Source organism: Saccharomyces cerevisiae, chromosome IV, assembly GCF_000146045.2.
Source record: "Saccharomyces cerevisiae S288C chromosome IV, complete sequence".
NCBI classification, from domain to species: Eukaryota; Fungi; Ascomycota; class Saccharomycetes; order Saccharomycetales; family Saccharomycetaceae; genus Saccharomyces; species Saccharomyces cerevisiae.
The window spans coordinates 218,375-238,750 of NC_001136.10; the positions used below are offsets into that span (position 1 = coordinate 218,375).

General features: G+C 38.3%; 12 protein-coding genes across 12 annotated transcripts, besides 1 other annotated feature; 8 read left to right on the plus strand and 4 right to left on the minus strand.

Moving 5' to 3' along the window:
* Positions 1-305: 305 nt before the first annotated feature.
* On the minus strand, positions 306-914 carry RDI1 (Rdi1p; the record flags this gene model as incomplete). The annotated part of the gene is made up of 1 exon (NM_001180195.1): positions 306-914. One exon carries the CDS (start codon positions 912-914, stop codon positions 306-308), a length of 609 nt encoding a protein of 202 aa, NP_010146.1.
* A 373-nt stretch (positions 915-1,287) lies between these two features.
* Positions 1,288-2,397, minus strand: PPH21 (phosphoprotein phosphatase 2A catalytic subunit PPH21; the record flags this gene model as incomplete). Its single annotated transcript, NM_001180193.1, has 1 exon — positions 1,288-2,397. The coding sequence occupies one exon, from the start codon at positions 2,395-2,397 to the stop codon at positions 1,288-1,290; it is 1,110 nt and encodes a 369-aa protein (NP_010147.1).
* Positions 2,398-3,349: 952 nt separating this feature from the next.
* RPL41B (60S ribosomal protein eL41 RPL41B) lies at positions 3,350-3,427 on the minus strand (the record flags this gene model as incomplete). The annotated part of the gene is made up of 1 exon (NM_001180194.1): positions 3,350-3,427. One exon carries the CDS (start codon positions 3,425-3,427, stop codon positions 3,350-3,352), a length of 78 nt encoding a protein of 25 aa, NP_010148.1.
* Positions 3,428-4,052: 625 nt separating this feature from the next.
* On the plus strand, positions 4,053-5,366 carry SRF1 (phospholipase D regulator; the record flags this gene model as incomplete). Its single annotated transcript, NM_001180192.1, has 1 exon — positions 4,053-5,366. One exon carries the CDS (start codon positions 4,053-4,055, stop codon positions 5,364-5,366), a length of 1,314 nt encoding a protein of 437 aa, NP_010149.1.
* Positions 5,367-5,929: 563 nt separating this feature from the next.
* CDC53 (cullin CDC53) lies at positions 5,930-8,377 on the plus strand (the record flags this gene model as incomplete). The annotated part of the gene is made up of 1 exon (NM_001180191.1): positions 5,930-8,377. The coding sequence occupies one exon, from the start codon at positions 5,930-5,932 to the stop codon at positions 8,375-8,377; it is 2,448 nt and encodes an 815-aa protein (NP_010150.1).
* Positions 8,378-9,018: 641 nt separating this feature from the next.
* Positions 9,019-10,341, plus strand: LYS21 (homocitrate synthase LYS21; the record flags this gene model as incomplete). Its single annotated transcript, NM_001180190.1, has 1 exon — positions 9,019-10,341. The coding sequence occupies one exon, from the start codon at positions 9,019-9,021 to the stop codon at positions 10,339-10,341; it is 1,323 nt and encodes a 440-aa protein (NP_010151.1).
* A 455-nt stretch (positions 10,342-10,796) lies between these two features.
* STF1 (ATPase-binding protein) lies at positions 10,797-11,057 on the plus strand (the record flags this gene model as incomplete). Its single annotated transcript, NM_001184325.1, has 1 exon — positions 10,797-11,057. One exon carries the CDS (start codon positions 10,797-10,799, stop codon positions 11,055-11,057), a length of 261 nt encoding a protein of 86 aa, NP_010152.1.
* Positions 11,058-11,531: 474 nt separating this feature from the next.
* Positions 11,532-12,153, plus strand: RPP1B (ribosomal protein P1B; the record flags this gene model as incomplete). The annotated part of the gene is made up of 2 exons (NM_001180189.1): positions 11,532-11,645; positions 11,947-12,153. The coding sequence occupies 2 exons, from the start codon at positions 11,532-11,534 to the stop codon at positions 12,151-12,153; spliced, it is 321 nt and encodes a 106-aa protein (NP_010153.1).
* Positions 12,154-12,649: 496 nt separating this feature from the next.
* On the plus strand, positions 12,650-13,525 carry YDL129W (uncharacterized protein; the record flags this gene model as incomplete). The annotated part of the gene is made up of 1 exon (NM_001180188.1): positions 12,650-13,525. One exon carries the CDS (start codon positions 12,650-12,652, stop codon positions 13,523-13,525), a length of 876 nt encoding a protein of 291 aa, NP_010154.1.
* Positions 13,526-14,277: 752 nt separating this feature from the next.
* Positions 14,278-15,513, plus strand: VCX1 (Vcx1p; the record flags this gene model as incomplete). The annotated part of the gene is made up of 1 exon (NM_001180187.1): positions 14,278-15,513. One exon carries the CDS (start codon positions 14,278-14,280, stop codon positions 15,511-15,513), a length of 1,236 nt encoding a protein of 411 aa, NP_010155.1.
* Positions 15,514-16,552: 1,039 nt separating this feature from the next.
* On the plus strand, positions 16,553-17,479 carry PCL2 (cyclin PCL2; the record flags this gene model as incomplete). The annotated part of the gene is made up of 1 exon (NM_001180186.1): positions 16,553-17,479. The coding sequence occupies one exon, from the start codon at positions 16,553-16,555 to the stop codon at positions 17,477-17,479; it is 927 nt and encodes a 308-aa protein (NP_010156.2).
* An 83-nt stretch (positions 17,480-17,562) lies between these two features.
* Positions 17,563-17,811: an origin of replication (ARS409.5; Strong autonomously replicating sequence).
* On the minus strand, positions 17,783-20,290 carry CDC48 (AAA family ATPase CDC48; the record flags this gene model as incomplete). Its single annotated transcript, NM_001180185.1, has 1 exon — positions 17,783-20,290. One exon carries the CDS (start codon positions 20,288-20,290, stop codon positions 17,783-17,785), a length of 2,508 nt encoding a protein of 835 aa, NP_010157.1.
* Between the last annotated feature and the right edge of the window lie 86 nt (positions 20,291-20,376).

Consider the following 20,376-nt stretch of genomic DNA (forward strand, 5'->3'; position numbering starts at 1 on the left):
AGATTATCATTTTAATATTTGATTTTTGGATATAGTTTAATTTGTATTTTTTAAGAACACCAAACGGCAATTTATTTTATTAGTGATCTACTAGCTAAATCAATATACTACATTAAATTTTTATTTGCCATCTTTGTCATAGGATCCGACGTCATAATCAGTCAGGAGCCCTACCCCTATACTTCAATTTGAAATTAAGAAAAAAAAAGTGTAGTAGAACAGGAAAGTCGTATTAATCCATATGTAGATAAAGGTATGCTCTTGTTTATACAGGCCATATCTACATTGTGCATTTCAAGAACTTATTATTTTTTGACAATTTCGACCCCCCAATTTAAAGTCAAGTGGTTAGTTTTATCATCATCAATGAATTTTGATACGGCACTGTAGTTACCTCTTGCTAAAAACCCACTAGGTGCTTCACTTTCCGGTAGTTCCACCTCATAAAATGGTTTGGTCTTGGTATTAGGAGCATACGATCCCAAATGATCGTCTATCTTGTCAACGGCAATACCCGCTTTTTTGATATACTGGACATATCGCAACCCTGTGATAATTTCATGTTGAACTTTGAACACAATCTTCAACTTATAAATAGAATTTTCTTTAATTTTGTATCTTTTAGATGCCAGTTCTTTGATTGTCTTTTCGTTGGTAAGATCAAATGTGATAGGATTTGGTTCTGTATTGACTAGTAATTGAATTTTTTGAACAACCACCTTCCTTTTGTCACCGGGAAATTCCAATGGCAAGACGTCTGAACTTAGACCCAAAGACTCTTTCCATTTCGCCAAGGATTCGTCTTCAGCATCCAGATTTTTGTATTCGTCAACAGTTTTTTTGGCTGAAACTTTATACTGATCGTTGTTTCTCTCCTCTTCGAATTGACTAAAGTCGGTACTTTCTTCGGCCATTATTCAGTTTTTCTCTAATAAAAAAGCTCAATACTCGAGTTATTCGTGTGGCTAGAAAAAGAATCAAAGTAATACAAGCAGCCTGAAGAATGGAAGTTCTTTCCACTCAATCTTTATAACGTTTCCCTGATCTATCGCGAAATTTAAACGATCGCGTTAGAGAACCGTTTCACCCGGAGTAATGATCAGAATGATTAAAGCGTTGGGGAGGAAAAAAAGCCTCGTATTGATTGATATATCTGAAGAATAATAAAAGAAGAAAATTTGCAAGGCAATTTGCAGTTTATTTTTGGCTAAATGTGTAATTAACTATGATAATGGTAAAGGAGAAAAGTGAATATATATCTATATAGATGCATATATGTATACATACTCATAAAAAGTAATCTGGCGTCTTTCTGCTGACGCTAGGTTCACCTGGTCTTACGGATGGGTCGTACTGTAAGAATTGTCTATTATGATTCTCGTCCACTTCCATGATAGCTGCTTGATTACCACATCTGTAGCAGTAATTAGGAGCACTGAAAATGGTGACAACATTTTGCTGGTGAGACCAAGCATAGCCTTCCATTACCAATTGGTGAGCTCTTGCTATTAGTGATAGATCATTAGTGTGATTGAATTGCTCACTGACATCTTGTCCAAAAGTGAAGCCTGCACCTCTGGGACTGATTCCCCATCCGCCTCTATCGTCAGGGTCTGACCATAGAAGGTCACACATAGGACCTTCATGAGGCACTTCCTGTATTCTGTTCAACTCTCTCACCTGATCTATGGTTTCTATCATGGGGGAAAGTCCTCCATGCAGACAGAAAATTTTATTATCTACTAATGCGGTTATAGGAAAATAATCGAAAAGATCTGTGAACATTTTCCACACGTTTGCACTGCCGTACTTTCTCAAACATTCATCATAAAACCCGTATACTTGGGTAATCTGCCTAGACTCGTGATTGCCTCTCAGTATCGTAATTCTATGTGGGTATCTGACTTTCATGGCAACTAGGTAAGATACAGTTTCAACAGAATAATATCCTCTATCCACGTAATCACCCATGAAAAGGTAATTGGTGTCAGGACAAGGGCCACCAATCTTAAAAAGTTCTAACAAGTCATGGAATTGACCGTGTACGTCACCACAAATGGTAACAGGCACGTTAATTGGTTTAACATTCTCCTCGAACTGCAACACGTCCACCGCCATTTTACATAGTCGTGCTACATCGTCTTCTGATAGTGGCTCGCATTTACTCAAATGCTCAATCCATTGGTCAAGCTGATTTATATTTGTGTTATTCAGTTCTAGTGGTTTGGAAGATTTGTGATCTGCTATGCCCGAGGAACCAGGTTTTAAATCATCAACCGAGAATTCTTCTGCATTATTATCCGATGAATTGTTGTTGAGATCCATATCTTCAGATACTGTGGGAGTCAGCTGTTCGGTAACAGCATCTTGCATAGGCACATCTAAATCTGTATCCATTTTTCTTTTTGTTTATTGTTTTATGCGATAATTTATATCCCTCTTTCCACTATGAACTAAATAGGGGCAAAATAATTTGTTTTTTTCTTTCTCTTTTGCCTTATTTCAAAAAACACAACCGGTAAAATTAACAGTTTAAAATTAGATAATAACTCTATTCAACCTGAACTCACTAAACTCTTACTAAATTACTGGTAAGGAAAGAAAACTAGGGGAAGACGAGTGAAAAAAGAGCAGTCCAACAGGTGTATTTCTAAGAAGAATAAAACACTTTTTGTAAATATCGTGTCCACTGGGGCAATTTAATTTACACTAAAACTAATTGGAGTATGTGTATATCAAAATCAATGAAAGTGCAGCGTCTGATTCACTAATTACCTCCTTTACTGTGAAACGGTGCGTCGAAAGGAACCTGTAACAAAAACCTGCTAAAAAGAATGCCGAACTAATGTAATCCGGAAAACTATTTCTACTACTATGTGTTAGTCGATTAAAATAGCCGAAAATCTTTCAAGCACGACAGAAAGATTCATTATCATTCTCCATTTCACAGGTATTCCATTTTCCGTTCATTTTTTCACTTTTTGATTTTATCCTTAAAACCCGCCCGGTTCATCACTTTGCACGCCACAGAAACCTCAGAATAAGCTAAAGGGTAATATAATAAAGCCCTTCGATTCAATAATAGCATTACCCAAGAGGCATAGCGGCAAACTAAGTTGACAACACAAAATCAAATCGCTTCATTTTTATTTTATTAATGATATTTTATTAGAGAGGAAATTATGTAATATCTAGATATTAAATATAAAGTAGATCTCTGTCTAAAATATTCTTAACAAAATCTTATATTCGAAAGGATGACGGTCCAATCAAAGGATTGTATAAGAGAAATTAGTTTTCGAAATCAATTTTTACTTGACCTGAACTTAACGATTTGCTCTCAATCCGCTTATTTGGATCTGGCTCTCACCTTCCGTCTCTTTCTCTTAAGTCTTCTAGTTCTCTTCTTTCTCCACTTAGCTCTCATTTGGAATTAAGTCGATATGACTATCTTAGGATTGAAGTAAAATATAAGATGAAAACAGAAAACAAGCGAAATTTCAAAGAGAGAAGTGAAACAATAATGACGGATAACAATTATTTAACATTCAGAAATATTACATTCGTTAACTCTCCATATATATAAATCACCCCAGCAGAGGAAGATGGGATTTCTGCCAGCAATGATGACGGGTAAATGGATAGCATCGCAGCTGCGACACCTTTTCCATGGTGCGACACGCGTCGTACAATGACCTAAAAATCCTAAAATAAAATAAGATGAATCTAATAAGGAAAGGTACTGGTGAAATGAGATAAGGGTGTACGGGTGTGGTAACCGTCGTGAAATAAAGAAAGCATTCTGAACGATGAATACTAAATAAGGGAAAGTGGAAATAAACGAAGTGTCGAAAGAGGAGAAGAGGTCTTGGCTTTCATATAGTGGAAGAAATTCTAAGCTACAACACAAAGTCTCCAACCACCTTTTGTTTAGTCAATTATAAAAATACTTTGATTGCTATTTCGAAACCGTGAGATTGCTGAGAAGGGAAAGTGAATGATATTTTTTTGCATTTTTTGAGGCGTTCTTTTTTTTTACACTGACAAATTTAATGGGGGATTCTAATTCCAGCCAAGAAGCGTATTCTGATACAACATCCACGAACGCTTCTAGAATCGCAGATCAAAATCAACTTAATTTAAACGTGGATCTTGAAAAAAATCAAACAGTAAGGAAGTCAGGTTCACTGGAAGCATTACAGAATGCAAAGATACATGTTCCCAAACACAGTGATGGTTCACCACTAGACTATCCAAAATTAAATACTTACACGTTTGTGCCTACCACAGTGCCGCCTTATGTTTTAGAGGCGCAGTTTGATAAATTAAGACTTCAGGATAAGGGCACCGTTGATGGAAATGTTACCGATGATAAAAATCTTCCAAAAGAGTTTAAATGGGGCCAGTTTGCATCTACCATCGGCTGTCATTCTGCATACACTAGAGACCAAAACTACAATCCTAGTCACAAATCCTACGATGGTTACTCTCTATCATCATCTACCTCATCAAAAAATGCGGCTCTTAGAGAAATTTTAGGTGACATGTGCAGCGAGTGGGGAGGTGAAGAACGACTAGAAGGTGTTCTACATTCAGAAATAGGTGCCAATTTAGAGTTCAACACGACAGAAGAGAGAAAAGAGTGGTTACAATATATCGAAAAGGTAAAAGATTTCTATTACGGTGATAATAAGAAGAACCCAGAATCACCCGAATCAGTACACAACAAAGTTTACAAGTCAGATTGGGTAAATGAGCTCAATAAAGAGAGAGAAAAGTGGCGGAGGTTAAAGCAAAGGAAGTTACAACAGTGGAGACCTCCTTTGACGTCGCTATTACTTGATAATCAATATTTGATTTTGGGTTTGAGGATTTTCACTGGTATATTATCGTGCATTTCACTTGCTCTGGCAATCAAGATTTTTCAAAACTCAAGATCAAATAACACCATCAGTGAAAGTAAAATCGGGCAACAACCAAGCACCATAATGGCCATCTGCGTCAACGCCGTGGCGATTGCGTATATTATTTACATTGCACACGATGAATTTGCTGGTAAACCTGTTGGTTTGAGGAATCCGTTAAGCAAACTGAAACTAATTTTGTTGGACTTACTTTTTATAATTTTTTCAAGCGCTAATCTAGCGCTGGCATTTAATACTCGTTTCGACAAAGAGTGGGTTTGCACTTCTATTCGCAGGTCAAATGGAAGCACGTATGGATACCCAAAAATACCGCGTATCTGCAGAAAACAGGAAGCTTTATCCGCTTTTCTGTTCGTTGCCTTGTTTATGTGGGTAATCACTTTCTCGATCAGTATTGTTAGAGTAGTCGAAAAAGTCAGTTCAATTACCAACAGAAACTGAGCTCGACAAATATAGAAATTAAAAGAATTCTTTTAGATACCAAGATTGACATTTATATGCATTGTATATTTTTGACTTAAAAAATTACTCCGGCTTGGCATTTATTCATTAACGGCGGGTTTGATTATATTAGGCTTTGTGCGATATAATATGTATTACCCGAAGGGAGGGCTATTGCACTTTCTTTTCCTTTCCGTTTTAAGGGCCCTTTTTCATTTCGATGTTTGATGGACACACATGAAGTGAAATGTGGCAAATAGAACATCTAGAAAAACTAGGGCATTAGGTAAAGTACCCCAGCAGAACTTCACTTTACAACGCAATTGATTCATATCACTGCTCTTTTATATTGTCCTTTTTCTCTTTTAGAGCTTTTCATCCGCATCTTCTAACTTCTGTGCACCCCTTTCATTGTTGATTACATTTTACCTCAGTTACACATTTCTTTTAGCAATTCGACATTGCTTCTACTTACCGATAAATAAGCGTACATTTTTGAGTCTTGAAAGGATTCTTACATATACCTAAACAAAGAATAACAACAAAATCGCAAGCAGCAAAGCATGTCTGAGACTCTGCCTAGATCTGATGATTTAGAGGCCACTTGGAACTTTATAGAGCCAGGAATTAACCAAATACTGGGTAATGAGAAAAACCAAGCATCCACGTCTAAGCGAGTTTACAAAATTCTTTCTCCAACCATGTATATGGAAGTCTATACCGCAATTTATAACTACTGTGTGAACAAATCACGCTCGTCTGGACATTTTAGTACTGACAGTAGAACTGGCCAATCAACAATTTTGGTTGGCAGTGAGATTTACGAAAAGTTAAAGAATTATTTGAAGAATTACATTTTAAATTTTAAGCAGTCTAATTCAGAGACCTTTTTGCAGTTTTACGTCAAGCGCTGGAAAAGGTTTACAATAGGTGCCATTTTTTTAAACCATGCATTCGATTATATGAATAGATATTGGGTTCAAAAGGAAAGAAGTGACGGCAAAAGGCATATTTTTGATGTAAACACCTTGTGCTTGATGACATGGAAAGAAGTCATGTTTGATCCGAGTAAAGATGTTTTAATAAACGAATTATTAGACCAGGTAACCTTGGGAAGGGAGGGGCAAATAATTCAAAGAAGTAATATTAGCACTGCCATAAAGTCTTTAGTTGCACTAGGTATCGATCCACAGGATTTGAAAAAGTTGAACCTAAATGTCTACATCCAAGTTTTCGAAAAGCCATTTTTAAAGAAGACTCAGGAGTACTACACGCAATATACAAACGATTATTTAGAGAAACACTCGGTAACTGAGTATATTTTTGAAGCACATGAAATCATCAAACGTGAGGAAAAAGCAATGACAATATATTGGGATGATCATACAAAAAAACCACTATCCATGGCATTAAACAAGGTCTTGATCACAGACCATATTGAAAAGTTGGAAAATGAGTTTGTTGTCCTTCTGGATGCCAGAGATATTGAAAAAATTACTTCTTTGTACGCACTAATACGCAGAGACTTTACATTAATCCCAAGAATGGCTTCAGTGTTTGAAAATTATGTTAAAAAGACAGGTGAGAATGAAATTTCGAGTCTACTGGCAATGCATAAACACAATATTATGAAAAACGAAAACGCAAACCCTAAAAAACTAGCACTAATGACAGCTCACTCCCTTTCTCCTAAAGACTATATCAAGAAATTACTGGAAGTACACGATATATTCTCTAAGATTTTTAATGAAAGTTTCCCCGACGACATACCTTTAGCTAAAGCTCTAGATAATGCGTGTGGTGCTTTCATCAACATCAACGAGTTCGCATTACCTGCTGGATCTCCAAAAAGTGCCACCTCGAAGACTTCCGAGATGCTAGCTAAGTACAGTGATATACTATTAAAGAAGGCCACCAAACCTGAAGTGGCAAGTGACATGTCAGATGAAGATATTATAACAATATTCAAATATTTGACCGACAAAGATGCGTTCGAAACTCATTATAGAAGACTTTTCGCCAAGCGTTTAATTCATGGCACTTCAACATCAGCAGAAGACGAAGAAAATATTATTCAAAGGCTGCAAGCGGCAAATAGTATGGAATATACAGGCAAGATAACTAAAATGTTTCAAGATATTAGACTTTCCAAGATCTTGGAAGACGATTTTGCTGTCGCCCTGAAGAATGAACCAGATTACTCTAAAGCAAAATATCCAGATCTACAACCATTTGTATTGGCAGAAAATATGTGGCCATTTTCATACCAAGAAGTTGAATTTAAGCTACCCAAGGAATTGGTACCATCTCACGAAAAATTGAAGGAGTCATACAGCCAAAAGCATAATGGTAGAATATTGAAGTGGCTATGGCCATTATGTCGTGGCGAATTGAAGGCAGATATTGGAAAACCCGGCAGGATGCCGTTCAACTTTACGGTAACACTGTTTCAAATGGCAATTTTGCTACTATATAACGATGCTGATGTATTAACCTTAGAAAATATTCAAGAGGGCACGAGCTTAACCATTCAGCACATCGCAGCGGCAATGGTACCATTCATCAAATTCAAACTGATTCAACAGGTCCCACCAGGGCTAGATGCTCTCGTGAAACCTGAAACACAATTCAAGCTATCACGTCCTTATAAGGCGCTTAAGACCAATATTAATTTCGCTAGCGGAGTCAAAAACGACATTCTGCAATCGCTATCCGGTGGAGGCCACGATAATCACGGTAATAAGTTAGGAAACAAACGCTTGACGGAAGACGAAAGAATAGAAAAAGAATTGAATACAGAAAGGCAGATTTTCTTGGAAGCTTGTATTGTGAGAATAATGAAAGCGAAAAGAAATCTGCCACATACAACATTGGTCAACGAATGCATTGCGCAATCACACCAAAGGTTCAATGCAAAGGTTTCTATGGTCAAGAGAGCCATCGATAGCTTAATACAAAAGGGATACCTACAGAGGGGAGACGATGGTGAATCGTATGCTTACCTTGCTTAATCATCTTTGAAGGCTTGTGCTGATCGAACGAAGCAAATCCTACGAGTAAATACATAAGCGTATACATATATATATATATATATATATATATATATATATGTATATATATATATGTGTGTGTGTGTAATTGTGTGTATTCAACTGAACTATGAAGAGTCTTTGACCTCTTGAGAATCTCATAGTATGAAGATATGGCACTTCTCTTTCCGTTGTAACATCCTTTACCGGGCGGCTTTTCGGCCTGCTTGAGAAGAGATCAGGCTGAAATGATGAGACTGACAACAAGGATCAGTCAGTGGCAGAGTTGAAATTCCGCTGGAAATCGTCACCAGCAGCTACCAGCTCCAAGAAATCCGCGTAGAAATCACGTCGCGCAATGTGCGATAGTGGTGGAACAGCGAAAATTAGTCACTTTGCAAAGATGCCAAGCTGATCGTTCTCGTTGTGTGTGATTCTACGATATTGCGCATGAGTGGTGTTGAGCATGCGTTTGTTCGCATTTTCATGCAGTCTCTTATATACTAATATATATATGCAACAGATTTCAAAATTTATCTTTCTTCTTGTTGCGTTTAGGCCTTTATTTGCTACACATTTAAAAGTGCAACGACAACCCAAGTAATTGTATACTTTAACAAACCATGTCTGAAAATAACGAATTCCAGAGTGTCACCGAATCGACGACTGCTCCAACCACTAGTAACCCATATGGCCCAAATCCTGCGGATTATCTATCCAATGTTAAGAATTTCCAGTTGATTGATTCAACACTAAGAGAGGGTGAACAATTTGCCAACGCATTCTTCGATACTGAAAAAAAGATTGAAATTGCTAGAGCCTTGGATGATTTCGGTGTGGACTACATCGAGTTAACCTCTCCCGTAGCATCCGAACAATCAAGAAAGGACTGTGAAGCTATATGTAAACTAGGTTTAAAGGCCAAGATCCTTACACACATTCGTTGTCACATGGACGATGCCAGAGTCGCCGTAGAGACTGGTGTCGACGGTGTCGATGTTGTTATCGGCACCTCCAAATTTTTAAGACAATATTCCCACGGTAAGGATATGAACTACATCGCCAAGAGTGCTGTTGAAGTCATTGAATTTGTCAAATCCAAAGGTATTGAAATCAGATTTTCCTCTGAAGATTCCTTCAGAAGTGATCTCGTTGATCTTTTGAACATTTATAAAACCGTTGACAAGATCGGTGTAAATAGAGTCGGTATTGCCGACACAGTTGGATGTGCCAACCCAAGACAAGTATATGAACTGATCAGAACTTTGAAGAGTGTTGTCTCATGTGACATCGAATGCCATTTCCACAATGATACCGGTTGTGCCATTGCAAACGCCTACACTGCTTTGGAAGGTGGTGCCAGATTGATTGACGTCAGTGTACTGGGTATTGGTGAAAGAAACGGTATCACTCCTCTAGGTGGGCTCATGGCAAGAATGATTGTTGCCGCACCAGACTATGTCAGATCTAAATACAAGCTGCACAAGATCAGAGACATCGAAAACCTGGTCGCTGATGCTGTGGAAGTTAACATTCCATTCAACAACCCTATCACCGGGTTCTGTGCATTCACACATAAAGCAGGTATCCATGCCAAGGCCATTTTGGCTAACCCATCTACCTACGAAATCTTGGACCCTCACGATTTCGGTATGAAGAGATATATCCACTTCGCCAACAGACTAACTGGTTGGAATGCAATCAAATCAAGAGTCGACCAATTGAACTTGAATTTGACGGATGATCAAATCAAGGAAGTTACTGCTAAGATTAAGAAGCTGGGTGATGTCAGACCGCTAAATATTGATGATGTAGACTCCATTATCAAGGACTTCCATGCAGAATTGAGCACCCCACTTTTAAAACCAGTAAATAAGGGTACAGATGACGACAATATCGATATTTCCAATGGGCATGTTTCTAAAAAGGCAAAGGTCACCAAATAGTTTCATTATATATATAGTACACATATTTCAAACATACACATACTGGGCGTTATTAGGTGTTTAAGTACTGGCGATTACCGTAATAAAATTACTATTTACGTCAACTTTATTCAATAAGCTTTTTCTCCTACTCCGATGTTCAATTGAGGCGGTTGCATCTAGCTTGAAGACGGGGTATTTTAATCAATTAATTGAGATCAATGAATATTGACTCTGTGCGATTCCCCACGCTATTATACTCTCACGGAGTATTTCCGTTATGATAATGATCACTATATACGTCAAATGATCGGTTTCTATTTGCTAACTATTTCAAGCATCATTATTATCTTTTAGGGGGCGGCTGGGGAATTATTTATTATATTTAGTTCAGTCGTTCATAAGAAAATTGAGCTCTCCATTGTAGATATTAAGAAGCACTTTCACCCAGTCATCCAACCAAACACGCTATCAATATGTTAAACCGTTGCATTTCCCGTAATACCAGGCTGCCAGTAAACCTAAGAATTGCCTCTCGCTTTTATTCAGATGGTCCTCTCGGTGGTGCCGGACCTGGTAATCCTCAAGATATCTTTATCAAGAGAGAACGTGCCAAAGAGGATTATTATGCCAGACAACAAGAGAGGGAACAATTAGCACATGTGAAGGAACAACTAAAAGAACACAAGAAAAAATTAGAGAATTTAGAAAACAAAATTAATAACCTTTCAAAGTGATTGGTCATTGTTAAGGCTAAAGGTTCTGCAGACACGTTTTGTACGTAGAAAGAAGCAATCATGCCAAATCAAAATTAGGAAATGAACATCAGTGGTATTTTATAAGCCTGCACATTATATATAGTATATACGTCACGAATACAGGAACACCGTCAGTTAGAGAAACGTCGCCTCAGTTTGCTCCTCAGATATTCCTTTAAACCCATACATATCTTACACAAAACATCCGTACATCAGAAGGATTATATGAAACGCAAAAAAAAATAAAATTTTCATTTCTGCGTGTCGCGCGAAGGAGAAATCTTAGAATTGAAACTTCCGGCTAACGGTTGCTAAAACTAGTTTCCAATGTAATACCAAATAAGCATTTGATGTTGAATCTGTAAGCCCCTTCGTGATATTTCAAGGTTAAATTACGAATTGCAGTTTCAGTTAATCTTGGACTAACAAAGAAATCAAACAACTAAGAAGAAAATGTCTGACTCTATTATTTCCTTTGCTGCTTTCATCCTAGCTGATGCTGGTTTGGAAATCACCTCTGACAACTTATTGACTATCACCAAGGCCGCTGGTGCTAATGTCGACAACGTATGTACAAAAATGCAACCTAAAACGACTTTGTGTGACTACGAAGAGAAAGATTAGACAACAATCGTCCCGAGAAATGCGCAATTTTGAATAATGGGGGACAGAAAAATTCCATGTAACGTTTCCCTCTAACATGATGAGATACTAGGGGGCAATACATGTAGAAATATTTCTCCATTAACGTATTTAACGGAAAGCACAAGTCAGGATCGAATTACTTCTTCAAGGATCTCATTTTACTAACAAACTCAACGAATAACGACTCTTCCTATGGAGCTTGTTATATGTATCATTGAATTAGGTCTGGGCTGATGTTTACGCTAAGGCTTTGGAAGGTAAGGACTTGAAGGAAATCCTATCTGGTTTCCATAACGCTGGCCCTGTTGCTGGTGCTGGTGCTGCTTCTGGCGCTGCCGCTGCTGGTGGTGACGCTGCTGCTGAAGAAGAAAAAGAAGAAGAAGCTGCTGAAGAATCTGACGACGACATGGGTTTCGGTTTATTCGACTAAACATACAAGGAAAGTCATTTTTTCTGCAACGTTTTTTTACCCTTTATGTATATATATTTACATATAAAATAAACCTCTAATCAATCAGTATTTAAAAATCGGAAGTAATGTCCATACGAAAGGGCTACGAGAATTTAACCATCTCGTTCTTTGCTAGAAATGGCACTGCGGGATAGCCCCTGGTTGCGGGATATCAGACCTGTCGTCACCATAGCAACCAAAAATTACATAAACCCATGGTTGCTCGCCCTTTGATGGCGACGCCGACCGAAGCTTCTCCCGCGCACATTTTTAAAATTTTTACTCATCGGGAATGAAAGGTTCTTTGACACATGTAAAGCTCCCTAAGTTGGACATACGTCGGTCCTTACAGGCTTAGCAATACACCTATAAGGCACTAGAAACGTATAAAATTTGAGCACTTTAGTTTCTCATCCCTTTTGATACGAAACGCGGGCAAGGCTACGGCATACAGGAATTTAACATTTTGTTGGCTATGGAGCTAAGAAGTAGACGGAGCGCAGAGGCCTATCTTGTCACGCCTGAGGAACCTGCCAAGAATAAGAGTGAACGGAGCATAGAATCCAATGAGAGGGTCGGCACGAGGGAAGCAAAGAGCGAGAACACAAGTGTATTTAGTCCCGCTTACTCTGATACCGCTACTACAGATTCATCGAAGAAAGTTGATGACAATGAATACTACAATTTTACTAGTCACTTCATGCCATCTTTGAAAAACACCAGAGAACTAGAAAACACAATTCTCAATCTCATACAGAGGATAAAGGAAGGGGATGATGAAACGTTAGTTAGTGAGAAAGATCTCATATTAAGTGTGCTTAACAGGTCTTTAGCATCCACATCTCACTGGAAGTTACAGGCCCAGCTATCGGAGTTAAGGGCCACCTCAGAGGGAAGGTATGCAGTTGAGACAAACTTGTTGAAAAAAGAGGTAGAATTTTTAAAAAACAAGACCCCAAAAACCAACGAAAGTGCAAGTTCCGCAGAGTTGAGACCACTTCTTGAACGACCTTTAAAGCGTAAACTGTCATTGCCAGGACTAGCGCAAAGACCATTATCCACTGGCGCTAGGCTAGAAGGAGGATATGGAGGTGTATCGCCGAACTCATGGAAAACCAAAGTTCCAAAACTTCCTCTTCCTGCTTCCCGGCCGTCTTTGAATCTTTCTCCCCAAAAAGTCCCAACGGGTACTGATAAAGTTGAGGAAGATACCAAAATTGACACATTGGAATTAGTAGAGAACAATAAACCGCATCCAAGGATGAGAAGAAGGAGTGACAATCCAGCAACAAACGAATATGTGAGAGTTTTTCATTTGGAGAAAAAAGAACCTAAATCACGAAAAAAATAGTATGCTAGAAAAAAATATTATTGAACGTCAATAATTTTTCTTTCTCATGGGACCAAACACATCATTTATTCTCTAATAATATTCTATTCTCTTTATTTCTGGTTTACTCTTTTAAAATTCTCCAAAGAGAAATATCTCCTTCAATTCTTCAGTTACGAATTTATGTTTACTTTTAACCTCTATCATACACCTTTAATCTAATGCCTCCAACTGTCTGTAATTTTAGTACAACTTAAAAGGGAAATTTTCCGAAAGTGTGAAAAAATTGGATTTTTTTTTCTCCTATTGAACTCAATGGAAGCTATCAGTTTGGAGAGGGACAATTATTTTCCTTCTTGTTTTTTGCCAAGAGAACAATATTGTAGTATTTAAGTTCTAATTTAATGTTATATATACTTATCTAATAGTTTTTTTTTTTCAATTAGATTGTTTTCCTTACGACGTTAATCCCTTGTCATCCTCACTTACGAACTTCGATGAATATGACATACGTAATCGGGAATGTTTTGTAAACTAATTGACGTAGTTCCTTTTTCGTAAACTGGACTGGACGGCTTGATCAAAATTCCCGAAAAATAAAAATTTCCCTCACGAGAATATGGAAATTACTATCGCCCAGCATTATTTTATCTCCTCAGAGAGTAAAAGAAGTTTCCTCTTTCCTAAACTTAAAAAGCAGTCCTAAATATATAGTTGACTTCGACGCATATCATTCATCGGCTGCTGATAGCAAATAAAACAACATAGATACAATGGATGCAACTACCCCACTATTAACTGTTGCGAACAGTCATCCCGCCCGCAATCCAAAGCACACTGCATGGAGAGCAGCTGTGTATGATTTACAGTATATTTTGAAAGCGTCACCCCTGAATTTCCTATTGGTATTTGTTCCTTTAGGTCTGATTTGGGGACACTTCCAACTATCTCATACACTGACATTTCTTTTTAATTTCTTGGCAATTATACCGTTGGCAGCTATCTTGGCTAATGCCACGGAAGAGTTGGCTGATAAGGCTGGTAACACCATTGGGGGACTGCTAAATGCTACTTTTGGTAACGCTGTGGAACTAATTGTTTCTATCATTGCCCTGAAAAAAGGTCAAGTGAGAATTGTGCAGGCCTCGATGCTAGGTAGTCTTCTTTCTAATTTGCTGTTAGTGCTTGGATTATGCTTCATATTCGGTGGATACAATAGAGTCCAACAGACATTCAACCAAACCGCCGCTCAAACAATGTCCTCATTACTTGCCATTGCGTGTGCATCCCTACTGATTCCCGCTGCCTTTAGAGCCACCCTACCTCATGGCAAGGAAGACCACTTCATCGATGGAAAAATATTGGAGTTATCCAGAGGCACCTCTATTGTTATTCTCATCGTTTACGTTTTGTTCTTATATTTCCAGCTAGGGAGCCATCACGCCTTGTTTGAGCAACAAGAAGAAGAGACCGATGAAGTTATGAGCACCATTTCCAGGAATCCACATCACTCTTTGAGTGTCAAGTCATCATTGGTGATACTTCTAGGTACAACTGTGATCATCTCTTTTTGTGCGGATTTTCTAGTCGGTACGATAGACAACGTTGTTGAATCTACCGGGCTATCTAAAACATTTATAGGTTTGATTGTCATTCCTATTGTGGGTAATGCCGCAGAGCATGTCACTTCAGTCTTGGTGGCCATGAAGGATAAGATGGATCTGGCGCTAGGTGTTGCCATCGGTTCCTCTTTACAAGTTGCCTTATTTGTTACACCATTCATGGTTCTTGTGGGCTGGATGATCGATGTTCCAATGACGCTAAATTTCTCCACTTTTGAAACCGCTACTCTTTTTATTGCTGTTTTCTTATCCAATTACTTAATTCTCGATGGTGAGTCAAACTGGTTGGAGGGTGTCATGTCTCTAGCTATGTATATTTTGATTGCAATGGCATTTTTCTATTATCCAGACGAAAAAACCCTTGACTCTATTGGAAATAGTTTATGAGTAAGAACAGTAGCGCAGAAATTCACCATTCTCTTTTTTTTTATATTTTATCTTCTTCGTAATTCTATCGATGGACCAATACAAAGATGATTATGACTAGCAAGTCATTATTATGATCGTTATATTATACATATTATGTTTACGCAACTAATTTTTATATCGAATTTTATCTGAAAAAAAGTTTTCAAAACCAACAAAATATTTTGTACACTCTTCGAAACTCAAATTCTGCACCATTTCCATTCTGATAAAAGGTTTAATATTTCGAAGCTTCTCAACTACAGCTCGTGTTCTTCTTGCAGCACATCAGCTGCTTTGCTGCACTGTTCAGGGTAACGTTATTCATTACAACGAGAATATTTAGGAATTTTGCTCAAATTCATGGAGCTTCCTACATCATTGCACAACAGAATTTCGTTTTGTAGTATAGTTTATTAGAAACAAATGTGAATAGATCATGAGACGCGAAGCCCTATTTTAGCGGATTTTAGCCTTACATTTCTGAGTGAGAATGCCAGCTGAAACACATTCTTGTTACATCTGTCACGGCATTCCAGCTGTAAAAAACCAGCAGATATCGCATAAAAAAATGGCCAGCTATAGAATAAAATTAGCCCAGCTATATTTTTATAGCGTCTTTTGATGACGCGAAAAGTAGACTTCGCGTAACACGAAAAATGCTGGTGCAGGTGGATTTTTTTGGCAGATACTACGGTCAATTCTCCGCTCGAAGATTTTTATAGGCCTGGCTAGTTACCTATTTAGTGCAAATTGGGAAGAGATCTATTGTTCCCGCAGACACGCTAAGTGGTAGCTGTAACTTCGGAGACGTGTGAGACCTTCCTCAAACATGTTACAGGTTGATCGATTTACACATCTAATGCAAGTTTAAGTGCTTCTTAAGTGTTTTTTTCTTTAGTCTTATAAGTTCTCCTTTCTTTCACTTTATAATTCTCCTTTATAAAAGTAAGACCCGGTGCTAAACAACCTGATCCGACAAGAGCAATTTCAATACGGCAGCAACTTTTTACTACAAAAGATGTCAAACTACGAAGCCTTGCTGAAATTCAATAGGAAGGCTGTATCTAAGGAAATGGTGCAATATCTAGCATCGACCACAGCTTCCATTATCAAAATTAAGAAGACGAATAGTATGATAGATATTGCATTGCCAGCACCACCGTTGACTAAATTCATCAACAGACTGATCAAGCATTCTAACGTTCAAACTCCGACTCTGATGGCTACCTCTGTATATTTGGCCAAATTAAGATCAATAATACCGAGTAACGTTTATGGTATAGAGACCACCAGGCATAGAATATTCTTAGGTTGCCTAATATTAGCTGCAAAAACGTTAAATGATTCCTCCCCTCTTAACAAACACTGGGCCGAATATACGGACGGCCTTCTCATCCTAAGGGAGGTTAATACTATTGAAAGGGAACTATTAGAATATTTTGATTGGGACGTCACCATTTCCACAGATGATTTAATTACATGTCTCTCGCCATTCTTGAAGCCTATCAAAGAGGAGCAGTTGTACAAATCGCAAAGAGACTGTCGCACGTTGAAAAATTTTTCTGCTCAAGAAAAAGACATAGTAAACAAAACATCCATTTCCCATTCGCGCTCATCGTCCAATATGTCTATCCCATCTTTAGCTTCCACTTCGACCCTCTCCACGTTGGAATCTAGAAGATCGAATTTATCCAATTATAGTAACAGAATACGAACTTTGCCCGAACTACACGAATCCAATAACATTAGCGACAAGTTTTCTCCGCGAACATACAACATAGACTCCAAACACGATAACAAGGAAAATAGGCCAATACCGACAATTAAGCCTTTTAATTTTAGTAAAGCGCGCCCTGTGATCTTGAAAACTGGGTTAAACAAACAGATAATAAAAGAAGATACAAAAGTAAAGAAATCGAATTGGTCAAATTACTTCAAATCGTGATTTTAAATGTCGAAATTATGCCTGGCCTGCGTTTCTTCATGGCACTTTCGGAAAAGGCGGAAGAACACAGGTAAATGTTCTTACGACCGAGGTCCTACAGCCTCCCTTTTTTCTTATTTTACATATTAATATACATAAATATACCATAATGCATTCTTTTTCTAATGATTTAGCTCTCCTTTTTTTGACAAATTTGAAAATAAATATAAAAAGGGCCATAAAATATTGAGTTAAAATTGACGATTTTTTTTATAGAAATGACTTGAATTTACGATTTAAAATAAAAATATACCTGGCATATAACTAACTATACAAATCATCATCTTCCTCCGCATTAGAACCAAATGCAGCACCTGCTCCACTTGGAGCACTATTATTACTGTTAGCATTGTCCGTAGCCGTAGTACCTAATGGAGCGTCATTAAAGTTGAAATTACTGAATTGACCTCTAGATGCTTTCATTTGCTGTGAGTATGCTTCATAACGACGCAATTCAGCATCTGAAACAGAACGTTTAGCGGTCTTCATAGCTTCTGCGAAATGCTCCTTTGTAATATATGGAACAGGATCTACTTCTGGTTCTTGTTCAGCCTTTGCTCCCTCATCTGTCATTTCCACGTCTTCACCTTCTACTTTCACTTCCTTTTCAGCTTCGTGTTGTCTGTGAGCTTCGATAGAATCCTTGATAGCGTATTTAGCAGCCCTCTGCACAATATAGAGTAAATCAGCACCAGAGAAACCTTGAGTGGCCTTGGCAATCGCAGTTAACTCTAGCCCTGGTTCTAGTGGTGTTTTCCTTAATTGAGCATTTAGAATAGATAATCTAGCGTTTTCATCTGGCAATGGAACATAAATTAATTGATCCAATCTGCCAGGTCTTAAAATAGCAGGATCAATTTGATCTGGCCTATTGGTGGCACCAATCACGAACACATTTTTCTTAGCATTCATACCATCCATTTCTGTTAATAGTTGGTTGACGACTCTATCCGAAGCACCACCAGCATCACCCAAGGAACCACCTCTTGCCTTGGCAATGGAGTCTAATTCATCTAGAAAAACGACGGTTGGTGCAGCTGCTCTTGCCTTATCAAAAATATCACGGATGTTAGATTCCGATTCACCATACCACATACTCAATAATTCTGGACCTTTGACTGAGATAAAGTTGGCAGAAACCTCAGTAGCTACAGCTTTTGCTAACAAAGTTTTACCTGTACCTGGTGGACCGTAGAACAACACACCCTTTGATGGTGATAACCCAAACTTTGTGTATTGGTCTGGATGTAAGACTGGGTATTCTACAGTTTCCTTCAATTCCTCCTTGATTTCATCTAGGCCACCAACGTCATCCCAAGTAACATTGACACTTTCAACAACGGTTTCACGCAATGCAGATGGGTTTGAATTGCCCAATGCGAATCTGAAGTTGTCCATGGTGACTCCTAAAGAATCGAGCACCTCTGCATCAATTTCATCTTCATCTAAATCTATCAAGTCCATTTTTTCACGGATCTGTTGCATGGCAGCTTCAGAACACAAAGAGGCAATATCAGCACCCACGTAACCGTGTGTTTCAGCAGCCAATGCTTCCAAATCAACATCATCAGCCAACTTCATGTTCTTGGTGTGAATACGTAGAACTTCAAGTCTACCTGTAGCATCTGGGATACCAATGTCGACTTCACGATCGAATCTACCAAATCTTCTTAAAGCGGGATCAATCGAATTTGGTCTATTGGTAGCAGCAATGACAACAACATTAGATCTTGCCTTCATACCATCCATTAAAGTTAACAATTGAGAGACAACTCTTCTCTCAACTTCACCATTAGTCTTGTCTCTCTTTGGAGCTATAGAATCGATTTCATCGATAAAAATGATGGCTGGAGCGTTCTTTTCGGCTTCTTCAAAGGCCTTTCTTAAGTTAGACTCTGATTCACCAGCCATTTTTGACATGACTTCTGGACCATTAATTAAGAAAAAAAAGGCACCGGTCTCATTAGCAACAGCTCTTGCCATCAAGGTTTTACCAGTACCAGGGGGACCATACATCAAAACACCTCTTGGTGGCTTGATACCGATAGCCTTGAACAACTGAGGATGTCTCAATGGTAGTTCAACCATTTCCCTAATTTGAGCCATTTGCTTACGACAACCACCAATATCATCGTAACCCACCTCATTCATATTATTTTCTTCATCTTCCCTGTTGATTGGCTCACCTTCCCAGTGAATAATAGTATCCTGAGCAACGACGGCATATTCTTCAGGTTCGACATCCACAACCTTGAATTCGACTTGTCTCATACCGCCTCTGACAACAAAATGGTCGCCTTTCCTCACTGGTCTGTAGGCTTCCACAAAATAAGGCTTCAAAAAAACATCGAAAAGATTACCAGTTATACCTTCGATCGTATCAGCAATTGGTAACACAGAAATTCTAGTAGCGTATTTGATATCGGGGCAAGGATGAATTGTAACTAAATCACCCAGCCTAATACGTAAATTGTTACGAACTACACGGTTTATCCTGCATGCTCCGTCTTCTAATTCGTCATCGATCAACACAATTAAGACAGTATCTTTTCTCTTCTTGCCCTTAACGAGAACGGTGTCACCACGGAACAATTCCAATTTGTCCATGGTGTTAGAATTAATAGCAATGACAGAATTGTCATCATTGATAGCATCGTCCACCAAAAGCATGTTGTCCTTCTTCTTTCTTCTTAAAATGGCGGTGGCGGTTTTATCCTCCTCACGAGGGTCGACACCCGAGGCGTCCAAAAGTGGTTTATGTTCTTCACCCATGATTTGTATATCTGTCTTGTAGTTGAGCCAGTTATCGAGTCAATGGCGTTGAGTCAAATCTTAATAGAACTAGATTAATTGACTAC